Below are 13,997 nucleotides of genomic sequence, written 5' to 3'. Positions count from 1 at the left end.
GTCAAAGAGACATCATTTGGCACTGGATAAAAGATTATTGACAGAATATCAAACAGTGACAATATACAATTCTTGATAATTTTTGCACACGCTTTTAGCTTTCAGAGGCCAAACCTGGGCCAAGTTTTTCTGTGAAAAAAACAAATATTCTTATGAAAATTAAATGCATTTATTTTCACAATTTTTGCTTTGAATTTGGCATCCTATTTGAGTAAAATCTCCATCAAGATGACACTCGTTCCCTAAATTGCAAAATACTAATGAAGGAAAAAAGAAATATCCTCCTTGCTCCCAACCTAATTTTCTTCCAATGTTTGTTCAAATTTCTGAAACCTTTCCTTAAAAGTTGGAATTAGTATTACATCCTTAGAAAGCAATAGGAGTCTTTTGTACTCCCCCACCTGGCAATTACAACTTTTTGACTGGAAAAAAGTCTTTGTTCTTCTTGAAATAGTTAAGATTAGAAAGAAAAAGTCTGGGGTCATCCCCAGTCCTGAAAACATTCCCTAAAATAACAAAATACAGATGCATCCAGAAAGGACAAGAAGCTGAATAGGATGCTATGTAAAACGTTTAAAGGCAATAAATATGATTCAAGGATTTAAGGGATTTTGAACCCCACACTTGCCTGTCTCCTATTTTTTCTGCAGGAAGAATCTTTGCAGGGACTCACTAGAACTTTTGAGGGCTTGCTGGATTTTTAGTTTTACCCCAATGGAATCAGAGTGCCATAACTTATGCTCATCCACATTTTTTTTTCAAGTTCTAAGAACAATTATTTCCGCGTGAAGGATGGAAACAAGGTTCGCTGATACCAGTGAGTTTCAAACCTTAACCCTCAGAAAGACTAAAGTCAGTGTGCTCTGAGGATGTGTCAGTCCACGTACTAAGCTGCAAATGAAGAACAGAAATCTCTTCTCTCTGCATAATATACTGGTGTACAACGAGAGAACAAAATTCACAGGATATGTTACTGCTCATTTGTTCCTTGTTTAAGAAGGTCAGACATAAGAGAATAAGCAAAGAAGAATTCCTTACTGCTTACCACAAATTCTGGAAAAACGTTCAGGTAAGTCAACAAATGTGCTTAATGGTGGCTTTGTGAACTTATTCCACTACTGAGGCAAAACAGACAGACTGTGCAGAAATGGGAATGCAGTTTTACCCTGGATTATTCACAGCAAAGACATTGAGTTATTTTCGTTACCAGTGTAGTGGAGGTGAGACAAAAACAAATTGAAGACCACGGGAAATTGTATATGAAGAAATAATACATCAGCATATTTACACAGCTTACACCTAATTATACCTCTTTTTTCTTTGGTGTCCTGTAAACCTCACTGAACTGCCAATTCAGTCAACTGCCAATTAAGTCATAAGGAATTTAGCTCATAAATACAGTCCACTTAGTCCCTACCTATTTCAAATAAGATACAAATGCAATTAAATTCTACTAGGACTTGCTAGCTCACGCTGTGTTTGTATGCACATACCAAAACCTCACAATCTGGGTTAAAACCATGAAGGAGCATTTCCCACAACACTCAAAAAAAATAATTCTAGTAATGACATTATTAATCCCCAATTACCTTGATGTCACTTCCGTTTAAACACATTCTGTTTATACGACTGCCGTTTGGTCTGCTGGAATCAATCCAATAGACGAACTCTTCTCTATAGTCGAAGTCTATTGCGATCACATTGTTCAGCCCCTACAAAAAGAAGAAAAGTCCATTTATTCAAATGTTTGAATACAAACTGCTTGATAGCATTCAGAATGCAAAATACATTGCATGTGATATTCAAAATGCTTTATTTTACTGACCGCATATTTTTGAAGTACCTCTCTCATTTTCCCATACGTTAATTGTAAACAATCAGAGTAAGATAAAAATTGTAACAGAAATAAATATGGTGACAAAGAACTATCTCACTTCAAAAATGCAGATGACGTATGAAACTAAATGAAGCTTCTGTGTTTTTCTTTCCTATTATTAAAATGAACTTTAACAGTAAATATTTTAACTTTTGCTCAATTTCTCTGTTATTTACTACCTTTGGCATTAGTTTGGCAAACTAGATGACATTCATTTTATAACAATAAACTCAGAACTAGCATAAAATTTATTATCTTTACTTAATGAAAACATTTCATTATTAATATAAATTAATCAGGAATTCAGAACTGTGATGGTGAAAAAAGCATTAATTTTAGTTCCTGAATAATGAGGTTTTAAATTCTTAGATGCTATGTTATAGGTACTGTGTGCATATATATATGTGTATACACACACACACAGAGCTAGTATATACATGAAGTGTGGAAGTTATAGATCCAGCATGCATCTGGAGGTCTCCTATGGCTCCAATTACTAAGCCAATACATTGTAAGAAAGAGTGGTGACCATATTTGAGGTACTCCTATAGGCTGGAAAGAGCAATCACGTAATAACGGCTTTTCAGCCCAAATGGCAGACAAGGAAGGGAGGTATTGCATTCAGATGATGGCTCTTATTTCCTTATCTGAGAATTGGAAAGCCTTGCCCCATAATCTGCTTAACATTCTGATATGTAGTGAAGCCACAATTATTCTTAATATACAAAGATGTTGTTATCAATCAAAGATGGAGCAGCAGTGGTAAAAAGAACGAATGCAGTGTGCACTCCTTTTAAAACTGCAAGACCAGTTAATGAATTCTGTTATCAGCCTAATGACATTCTACTCTCGGGTAGGATCAGCAACTTGCCTCCTTAATGTAATTCCTAGTTGTAGAGGGGATGTGCTGGACCAGCCAGCTCTAAAATAAACAACTAAGAACAGCAATATTTAATTGTACAGAAAATGATACATGACTTATCTTCCAACTACTGTAATACTGTAAATCTATCTTTTGATCAAAATGCAGAGGAAAGGAGTGATTAGGTTGCACAAACCATTATTAAAGAAAGCCTGAAACAATACAGTGTTGGAGGACCATTCTCATTTTCAAAAATCACATATCCATGCACAGTGTTTTAACAAAACCAACTGCACTTCTGTCAGTCATAACTGTGCTGCAAAACACTTTTCTCATCTCTTCTTCTACTATTAGTATAAATGCACCTACAGATAAACCTTCACCCCAAATTCTTAACAAAGGAGACACTAGGTGAATGAATACAAAAGACTATAAAAATTTTATAACATTCTAGAAATCAAAGTCAGTAATTTGTGAAAAATTAGCCTTATATCTACATATTCTACAACACTGTAAAAGTTTCTAAGGTATCCAGACTGATAAAGAAAATTGACTGCCTGCAAGTCTTTGGTTTCAAGTGTTTTATTTTGGGTCAGTTTAGTTCCAATACTTATCAGAACATCAACTGCAGGTAAAATTACTTCTGTATATCTGCAGTAGAGTTCTCTGTCCAGACATCATCTCCTCTTCGTGATCTACATGTCACTTTTAAGTCCTCCTAGCATAATTCTTTGTTATTTCTCATGTAATCTGCTTTTAGAAGGAACAGGGAAGCTTTCAAATGGCATCAGCTGCATTAGTCTCTCACCTTAAACCTGTGGTTTTGTTTGTTTCTGTTACACACAGCACATGGTATCCTAGGCTGTGATTTTTATTGCCTTGGTGCCCCAATTAAAAAAATGCAGGTAAAAATCACAAATAATGAGGAGGAAGATTCTTTCTATCTACTCTGTCTATGGAAACCCTAAGAATTTTGATGACTAGGAGCGAAGAAAATGGAAGGCAAAGAACATACATGAGACGCAATTCAAACAGTTGTACTATTTATGTATACTTGGGAAAAAAAAAAAAAAGAGGAAAAAGCTGGCACATAACAACTCAGAGAAGACTGAATGAATTCCTACTTTCAGCTCCTTTACTCTGAGTTTCTATGAACAACTGTTAGAATGGCAAAGCACAGATCAAATACACAGAGAAGGGTGGTTTTGCTCCTTTGCCAGAGCAGCTCTGGTATTTGCCTTCATCTGGCAGATGTCTAAGAAAGAGCTGATCCATCATAACATTACAAGGACAAAAAGATGTCCTTATGAGGAAGACAGCCCACCTGTTCTGCTGGTATAGCTCCTTCTTTTGCTTTCAAATCTGGATGCTTTTAAAAATGCCATATTTGTGGGATCAAAGGCCAGTAGGTTCAACAGCAGAGGTGTTTATTAGACTAGTGAATTAACGTGATATGGAAAACACAGATTCTCTTCAATGGCTGGAGCTACACGGTCTCTAACATACTGAAGAGGAGTCCATTAAATTCAAGACTGATGAAGCTCTGAGCCAATCTGTCAGCACCAACCATAAAGAAAATTTACTGTTGCTCCCCTCTTTCCACAGGCTTCTATTAATAGATATACCAGCAAAAGAGGAGAGAGGCAGTGAGATGTAAATGAGAGGTAGTCAGAAGGATTTCAGAAGAACAGACAGACTTTAACATAATGCTTGCTATGCTTAAATAAAGTCAATGTTTAATGCAAGATGGTTAATTTTGTAATTACTGTTGTGAAGACCTGAGCACCTCTCTTGTGACATTAAGATGCACAGCTTACTGACACAAGAAGCCACAAAAAGCCTAATGCTATTGACTGGCAATAACCGATTTTCTAGTCTTTCCACAATTCATTAATTCGTACTCAAGGAAATAGATGTTCTTATTAAAACATATTTTGGAACTCTAATCTATGGTAAGTAACTACACTTAGGTGAAGCATAGAAGCAGAGCAGAAACTGCTAAAAATGACAGCTCTGTACTTACTGGGTGACTTTCTATTTTTGTAATTTTTTTCAAATAAGCTTTTTTTCCTATTATAATAATTTAAAGTAATTATTTTAAAAAATAGATTAAATAGATTTAGTCAAAGATATATGTTCTTGGATTGTAATATTGTAAATCTTGGAATTGTCTGTCTAAATCAAAAAAATAGATTTGGATTATGACAGTAAGTAGCCCAAATAATACACAGCCAAATAGTTTTTTGGGGTTTTTTTTTTGAAAACTGAAATATATAAATTGCGCAAAACATATTGTGATGGAAGACGATCACAAATAACAATTTTTTTAGTACATCAGAATGACTGACGAAACAACTGCCTGAGCTTTAATCACGTCAAATTCAGATAAAATAGTCAATTTAAAATATTATAAAAAGTCTGAAGATACTGCAGTTGTTCTATGTTGCATACAATGCCAATTGTAGGATGATGTTTCTGTCAGTTCCACACTTTAGAAAAGAATAAAAGTATTGAGTTAAACTTAGAGCATGGTACTATGATTATACCTGTTTATACAAAGTGTAGTTGGATCCATCAGTGCTAATTTTTCTTATTTCATGATGATCAGCCAGAATTAAGAAAGGTTCCTCATCTAAACCCCGGGAGAAAGAATATATTAGACTAGCTTTTACGTTAATTTATGGAAAATCAGGAATACAATGCTGAAATACAGATGGTTTGAAAAATAAATGTTACATGCTCTGATCAATGTTATGGAAGAAAGAAATATTTAAAACATTCAAATGTTCCAAGAAAGATCAATGATGCAGTATAAAAATGAACAAAGCAATCAATTAGTATATCTTTCAATGTAATTTAATTTTTTTGCCTTTGTAATATGGGAACCATACTGTATTTTATGCTAATTTAATGTCAGAGGTTAAATTTGAAATATATTTCATAACACTGGTTTTAATTTAAACAGTCACTTCCAAATTATCACTAAGACTATTATTTGTTACGGTTGCAAACCCAGCACATTTTGTCCATTTCTTTTTGAGATTTCAATACTCTGAACAGTAGAGACATAGAGAAACAGCTATTTGGACAAACCTTGATTCTCTACTTATGAACTGAAGCCAGATTTGGGTTTTTTACCCCTGGTTTTCTAGTTTTTTGCAAAAAATATTCCTTCAGATACTCATTCATGCCATCGCTTACTTTGAAACATCTCTGACACTGTTAAACATAATAATAAAAACAAACAAACAAACAAAAATTTTAAAAAGCTGTCTTTATTTTAGCTCTATTAACAGAGACCTCAGCTAAAATAAAAAAAAAAATCCACTAATTATAATTTAAAATGTATTTAAGACTTGTATCTGCTGCTCATACATTCTGGAATGTAATGTGTTGTCCAACCTACTCTGCTCTTGTACTTGAATACATTGTACCACCTTGCTTGCATTTTATGTTCAAGTCAAGACATCCTCCAGTTCTTAAATGATCCGCGGCATCATCCTCAGCACTGTCTGCTAGTGGTTTGTGGAGAACGGCTGTAATGCTCTGCTCTGTTGTAAAATGTTCAAGGCAATTTATGCAAGAAATCAGCGTTAGGCCAAACATTCACACGTTGGCAACTCCTCGCAGCACAACCATCCTTGCCACAAACAGCTTTGTCATGATCACTTTTGCTGTTTGATCTATTACAACTCCAATAAACTGTACTATGATGTGTTCCAGCTCCCCTTCTCATTTGAGTGATCTATGGCTTCTAAATGTACGAGTGGCTTGGAAAGCATGAGATAGGAGTAAAGCAAAAAAGATACTGTATTTCTGCCCTCTCCTGTGTATCCTCTGATTACTCAGGGAAGCACCTGAGACAGGAATACGAGGCAGAAAGAGGTTCCAGTCTCCTTGTCATTTAGAAAGAAAATAGAAGTTTTTGATATTTAAAAACAAAACACAAACAACTTTTCGCAAGACTGGAATAAAGAGGAGTCTGCTCAAGCTGAAGGTTGCCTGCACTACGAAGGAAATCCAGCAGAACGCAGTAATGTTTTCTTTTTCTTTCCTGTTGACATTTTGCTCTTCCTTTCACTGTTCTAGCGAATCCTACTCACTGAAGCCCATAAAAATAACATCAGTGGCATAGACAGAGGGGTGAGGAAATAACCAGTGTTCTTCTGTATCTTGAACTTTATTGCGTGTTATGTATAAGACTGGTGGATTTCATACGCTATAGGAATAATGGATTTTGCAATTTCTACTATTCTTTCCTGTCCCACCTTTTCATACCAGGAAGTTTGAAGTACATTCTAATATTCTAAAGTTGATGAAATAAACCAGCAGAAGTCTTTTAAACGCTTATCATAAACATATTACTATCATGTGATCCAGAAGTAGAATTAAGTGATGTATCTTAACTTTCCTAATACTTTTTCTAATAAGTTACTAATTCAAACTTTCATAATCCACTGTAACTATTCACAACAAATGATTTGAGCACAATACATACTAAAAATAGAACTTATCCCATTCAAACATTGAATCACATTCCTATTGTTTATTGAAGTAGTGTGCTTCAAAGTAACTCTGTTTATCTTGCATAAAAGGGTAACACAGACCTTGGGGCTAAGGTATTTCATAAATTATTTTGGATACAGCTGTTGATTTTTAAAAAAAAAAGTGATACCTGAAAGCGATTTGCAGCCGTTTAGGTTATCAGGCTGTATTTCATACCCGTCTACACACAAGCATTTGTAGGTTCCATATGTATTGATGCATTGCTGGCTACAGGGAAATCCAGATGAACATTCATCAATATCTATACATGTTTTGCCATCATCCTTCAGCAGGAATCCAGGCCAGCATTTGCACTGGGAAAGAAAAACAAATACATTCAATTTTGAATTACTCATTGATTCTGTTACCTTATGTACTTTCTTCTGAATGTATATATATATCTAAAATTTTTCATGTAGTCTCAGTTTTTCAAGTAACATCTAAATTACATTGCTATTTATACTGTTTACAGGCAGACATACCTACATTTCTTTTCAACTATTGCTGGTGTGACCCTAAGTACCATTCCCTCCCAAATAACCCTGTAGAATGAGTAATTACTCTTTCTTCTTTAACTGAAGAAAAAGTAAAACACACCTTTTAAAAAATATGGAAAGGATTCTTCCATGAAAATAATGATGGATGGACCCTTTGGAGTTCTTTATTTTCAAGTACACGTGTGCTTTTTGGTAAAGATATACAGTTTTTAATAATTTTTCTTGAAGCATTGATAACATCTATCATTCTGTGTAACAAATACAGTAATGTGAATGAGAATTCTTGAAGCTAATTTTTATTGGGGTCTGATGATCGCCGTGGCAAGCTTATCACATACAATATGAGTGATGCAAAATACAAGTGGGTAGAGTGGTTTTGAAACAGGGGCATAGTTTCATCAACGGAAAACTTTGTGTCATGTTCCCTCCTGTATTCTCTGTATTACTCTCTGCAGAGACCCATGATGTGCTTTCTCCACAATGATGCTACCTCAACAAGGTTTTTGCTGTACCCAACCTCGTCTCCAGCTCTCTGGTCTATGGCCTCCTGACTAGGACATGGTTTCAGAGGTTTGAATACCTTTAGAGCGAAGCCATGTCGGACAGATTTTTAGTTCTCAGTGGGCCAATATTCTACTAAAAAGATGAAACGTTTTGGGGTGCAGTTAGGGTTACTTCAGACTTAAAACCCTGAAAAAAATCTCTCTTCTAGTCTCAGCTTCTATTTACAGGCTAGTGCAGTCAGTGGCTAGGGTTTACGTAATACCCAAGAAGTATTCCTCTCTACGTCTCAAGGCCAAAAAGCAGATTCAGGTGATTCAGAAAACACCACCACATGCAGACAACTAACGGTTTTATTCTGCAACTGAGGCAATTATACTTTGTTTAAATATTTCTGTAGATGTCTTTGACTTAGAAAAAAATTTGTAGAAAACTCTTACTCCTGCTATTCACTCCTATGCGTTTTCCTTTTTCACAACTGATTTTCAGTGCTCTGTATACATCAGTATGATTTGTTGTATTTAAAGCATTGTATGTTCTTTTCCATAGGTTTAAAGTATGTATCGTACCAGGTTTTTATACAATTGGCAATTGTTTGCTTACTGGAAATAAAAATTTGAATGTTCTTACTATGGTAGGTAAGCTACTTCATTACAGGGAAGTCCAACGCACTAGAGTTTTATTATAATCACTCAGTAGTTAAGAAGCAGTTAAGAATTAAGAATTTGCATTATATTACACCACATTTTGTAATTATTCACCTTGTATCCAACAGGAAGATCCTGACAATCTTGAGAACAGCCACTAACTTTCTTACTGAGGCATTCATTAATGTGGCAGCTTTTCTCATCAGATCCATCACTACAATCTTCTTTGTTATCACAAACATCCCTTTGAGGAATACACTTGCCATTTTTGCACATAAAAAAAGAGCTGTTACATGACTGCTCTGGAAAACAAAAAAGAGAACACAACTTTGTTTAGTCTATTAGTATTTGGAATGAATTTTCTCATGGACCAGCTGCATAACGTGTGCATGTGAGATGAAACAATTGTGTAAAAATTGAATATTCATTTCTTACTGATAGTATTATAATACCTTTTTACATTTCAGTGTCTTTAAACATTTATTCCTCTCCTGGAAAATGTGTGGATACTTCAACTTGTTATTCCCTCCTACACATTTGTTTTCATTTAATTGAGAATCTGCTACATTATCTCTGCACAAAATATATTTCTATAGTTTGCAAAACTTAAAAAGCATGGCTTCTCTCCTCTGGATGCTCAGGTGTTTAGTGACATGACTGACTGAATTCTGATGCATTCCTTGTCTGAGGACATGCATGCATGTTTTTTTTTTCCTGTTTGGCAAAGCTTGAATACATTGGCTCAGCTACATTCAGGTTCTTCAAATCAGAATCAGAGCACTTATATTTAAAGCAGGTATGTTGCCTTACCTCAAAGCAAATGAGTGATTTCCGTCAAAATTGGTATAAAGGACTGGGCTACTGTACAATAAAGTCATAAGGTCTAAACAGAAGAATTGGTCTTTCAAAAAGCCACAGAACAGGATATGATATACACACCAGGATTCATTTTCCACTCAAAAACCAATCAGACCTCAGCAAACTTATGCCAGTAGAAAATACCAATAAAACAAATCAGATTTGGTCAGTAATTTACTAATAAAAATAGACCAGAGTTTAATACAGGAAGAACAACCTAACATCCTCTTTTGTATGATCTACTTCTGTGCGATGAGTATATTAAATTTATTAAACATTTTCAGGGCAAGCTATAAACTTTGACAATAATTATGTTAATATAATCTTATTTTAGTACTAGCAGAATTCATGCATTAATGAACTAGCAGCCATCTTATGCCATAGGAACTGATGGCTTGAACTTTGTGAGCTGAGATTTTGGATGCTGAGGACTGACAACACATTCTCCTTGCAAGACATAAGGAATATCAACATGAAAGCACTGGAGATTTAAGCTACGAGGTTTTACATCTGCCTATCTACAATCCTAAACCATTGCTTTCCAAAAAGAAAGGTCACACACGTTATTCAAAAAAGTAAATACGAACCTGAACTTTTGCATTTTATGTTTATAGGTGCTTCATCAGAATGGTCTGGGCAGTCAAAATCACCGTCACATTGCCACTGGGAATTTAACAGGCATCTTCCATCAGCACAAGTGAACTCTCCAGGACGACAGTGACGATACCCTAGAAAATACAGCAGTCAATGACTTCATACGTTGCTTCATACTTTCGACATAAAATTTTGCATATACAAGGCAATGTAAGTAAAAGTATCTTTTGTTCCGTAAAGAGATACAAAGCATTATATGCTTATACACGAGTGCCTACCAACAAAGAGAGAAATCAAATGTCTCTTATGCAGCACAGTATAGTCACGAAACAATTCCCACATATGTAAAACATATTTATGCAGCTCTCAATCATAAATACATTTTCTTTCAGGTGTAATTTAACTTTCCGCTATTATTAGGAAATAGCTTTCTAACAGACGTTTTAGGAATTACTATACCCAACAAATATTTTTGCGATACGCTTTCTACTGTATGCTTTCCCTTTAAAACACACAGAACGCTAAACAATTTAACCACACTAAACATGCATTTTCCAAGATGGAAACAAAATCAATATATATAAAACATACACATTTTCAAAGTTAAAGTAGATTTCGAACAGAAAATTATAATATATAGTGAAGTAAAGAAACCACAGACAGGCATTTGCTTCTTAGAACACCTAGAGTGTTTAACCTAGAGTTCAAAACCAACAAAGCAGTAGAAAAATTTAGAAAAGTCAGCACAAATTTAGTTTTTTCTATTCAATTTTGAAACATGAAAGTTGAAAAATTCCCAGAGGGAAAATCACATTCTATTTGTAGGATATTTACTTGTAGGATTCAGTACACTAAACCAACTGCTACAAAACTTATGTTCCTGTTTGGGAAAGAAAAGCGTAACTTTTCCTGTATTCTATGTGTATAAATTCTGCCTCAAATACTCTGTAGTCTTTTAAAAGAGCCTTGAAAGCAAGCCTTGATTTAGTTTAAAACTCAAGAAAAAAAAATAAAGTAAATACGGTTATAAAGTAAGAATTACGTAGCAATACCCGTTCTGATTTTAAAGAATGATTTTGCAACATTTAAAAAAAAAATTACACTGAATTGTGTTTAACGTTCTTTCCTCTTGAAAAAAAATGCAGATTTTAAGCTCCAAAAATTGCTTCTTTCAAGAAATAAATCCAAATTATAACTACTGAAGCTTTAACTACTAAAGCTGTGAACATCTGAAACGAGCACTCATAACTTTCTACTCTCTAGAAGTAGAAAGTTAATACTTGTTTCAAGTTAATATTTGTTCTTTTTTTCAAATTATCGTATTTCCTGCTATGTAATATAGCTTTTTTTCTGATAGCAGATGAAGACATAACATTTGACAGTCTGGGATGAGATATCCCTCTCCATCAAGAGCTTTAAACCTCTTGTATATCTTTAGTAGTCATTTAGAAATGTGTTAATGTACTATTTTCAAAATGCAGTATGTTATTACATCAATTACAAACATTAAAATAATTAAAATAATTCTGTGGTCTCCTGAAGGTTTGGGGTTTTTTTTTCCTCTTTTTTACATAGATCATGCTTGAAAGAAGATAGGCTGGCTTGATACGGAAAAAAGGTGAAATATTTTGGTTGTCTGAGACTGTGCAGTTTTCACAGACCAACAGCTTTACCTCATGTCTGCAGCATTTCACAAGTATGTCATCATCAGAAAGGTCATCACAAACATGCAGAACAAGGGCATCTGCTTAATATTGCCTCTGCTCTGGATGGCAGGACATAAAGAAACTGGAAACTGAAACGAAAAACTCCTTCCTATTCCTGTATTTGTCTTTTGATTAGCCACATAAACAAAGTATTTAATCTTCTTGATGAAATTTCATATTCTTGAATAGAATTTCTAAATTTTTTTTTTAATGTTCAGGAACATAAGAAATACCTTACAGGATGAGAGAGTGGCTCATCTAGCTCAGTATTCTGTGTCTGACAGCAGCAATAGGAGATGCAATTTAGGGACAATGTATTTTGTTCTCATGCTCTCCCCAGCTTGAATTACTGCTTTTTTTTGTTTACTAGTAATTAATTATTAAGAATTCATAAAAAAGACAGGATTATACAATGGAATCAAAACTTGTACCAAAGGAATTTTCCGGGATTAGAATAATTGTGAACTTTTAAAAATCTGTTTAGATGCAAAGTCTGATACAAGTAAAAACTGGTTACTCCAATCACCAGTCCCATTTTTACATTATATCTGAATAATACTCTAGAAAAAACAAGAAAATATACCTTTAAATGATACAGATGAAAAAAAAAAATCTAGATTTTGAAATAGATTCCTTTAATTCAGCTTTTTGGAATATATTTCAAATCAAATTTCATCCCATTCAGCAGACTGGCTGCTGAAGAGAATCATTTTTTTTGGATATCAAGATGCAAAGGTCTAGCTCTAGAAATTAATAGAGCTACGCTTAGGCTACCTAGTTTGCAGTCAAATCAGAAATCGCATGTTTAAAATCTTGGTGAATTAGGCAGTTTATTTTTACATCCTGACAAGACCTTGAAAAGTCTGTTTGGGAATTTGATTTATCATCCCATCCTGACAAGACCTTGAAAAGTCTGTTTTGGAATTTGATTCCTACTCTCTAAGAGCAGTTTCTCATAGAAGAATGTAACCCTTTCCTAAAATTACACTATAACAAGTTCACCATACTAGTGACACACTAAGGTGTGTATTTGATTACTAGCTAACAGAAAATTGCATTGGAGCAGTGCAACACGTAACAAATGTTGCTGCAGATTTCAGTTTACTCAGTAGAAATTAAATAGAGCCAGTGTCTGAAGGCAGGTCTGTGCTACAATTAGATCAGGAGTTTGTACATCCTCTGCTTCTGTTGCTGTTTCCTCCTCCTGTCTCTTTCCAAAAGTTTGTCAAACCGTCACTATTTATTTGTCAGTATTTTAAGGGACCATGTATGTGATGCTATAGAAAACAAATTAAATACACCAGCAAGAAATTATAAGCATGTAGAAAAAAATGCACCTATTTTTGAAGTTTGTGACTGTTTAGTTCTAAATACTTATTTAGGAATTGAAGACTGCTTCCAAGTAAAATTTGATCAGAAAGGTTCTCCTACTCCCCCCACCATTCAACTTGATCATACAGTGCTAAACAGAGGAACAAACCCATAATGGGTCACTTTCTGTAAAGGGTTCTGGCACGCATAAACCATTACTAACAGAGGAAATAGTTTACAGTTTCATTATTGTGTCGGTCCACTCTCACAGCCTCCTTTTGGCAAAATGGCCTGGATAACCACAGCTGTTAAGATAGCAACGTGAGCGTAACAGCGTCTGCTTCGAACCTGGCAGGATGGGTACACCAAGTGGAGTTGCCTATCTGACCTCATGGAGAGCTACAGCCCTCTGTGGATTAGGGGGCACGTGTGCTTGTAACCCTGTGTCCCGGGCTGGGGCAGAAGGTGCACCTAACTCTGCTCTGTGTGTGTCTGTGTGTTCAGAACTTGTTGGGACTAGTTATAAAATGGTGTTTAAAAATGCGTAAGATATATCAACATTTTACAGGTGTGATTTACCCATTGCATTTCTGCTATTGA

At 34.8% G+C, this 13,997-nt stretch overlaps 1 protein-coding gene across 1 annotated transcript in view; it reads right to left on the bottom strand.

Annotated features, from left to right (window-relative positions):
• Positions 1–13,997, bottom strand: part of LRP1B (LDL receptor related protein 1B) — a 676,318-nt gene that overhangs the window by 122,807 nt on the left and 539,514 nt on the right. Inside the window, exons 56-60 of the mRNA XM_019472156.1 lie at positions 10,374–10,514; positions 9,043–9,230; positions 7,414–7,597; positions 5,285–5,370; positions 1,590–1,712 (exon numbers count right to left, since the gene is read on the bottom strand). Coding sequence (XP_019327701.1) covers positions 1,590–1,712; positions 5,285–5,370; positions 7,414–7,597; positions 9,043–9,230; positions 10,374–10,514 — 722 coding nt within the window. The remainder of the gene's footprint in view (positions 1–1,589; positions 1,713–5,284; positions 5,371–7,413; positions 7,598–9,042; positions 9,231–10,373; positions 10,515–13,997) is intronic.

The sequence above is a fragment of the Aptenodytes forsteri genome, unplaced genomic scaffold, assembly GCF_000699145.1.
Source record: "Aptenodytes forsteri isolate BGI_AS27 unplaced genomic scaffold, ASM69914v1 Scaffold11, whole genome shotgun sequence".
NCBI lineage: Eukaryota > Metazoa > Chordata > Aves > Sphenisciformes > Spheniscidae > Aptenodytes > Aptenodytes forsteri.
The sequence above is the reverse complement of the archived record's forward strand: the minus strand, read 5'-3'. Positions and strand labels throughout refer to the sequence as shown.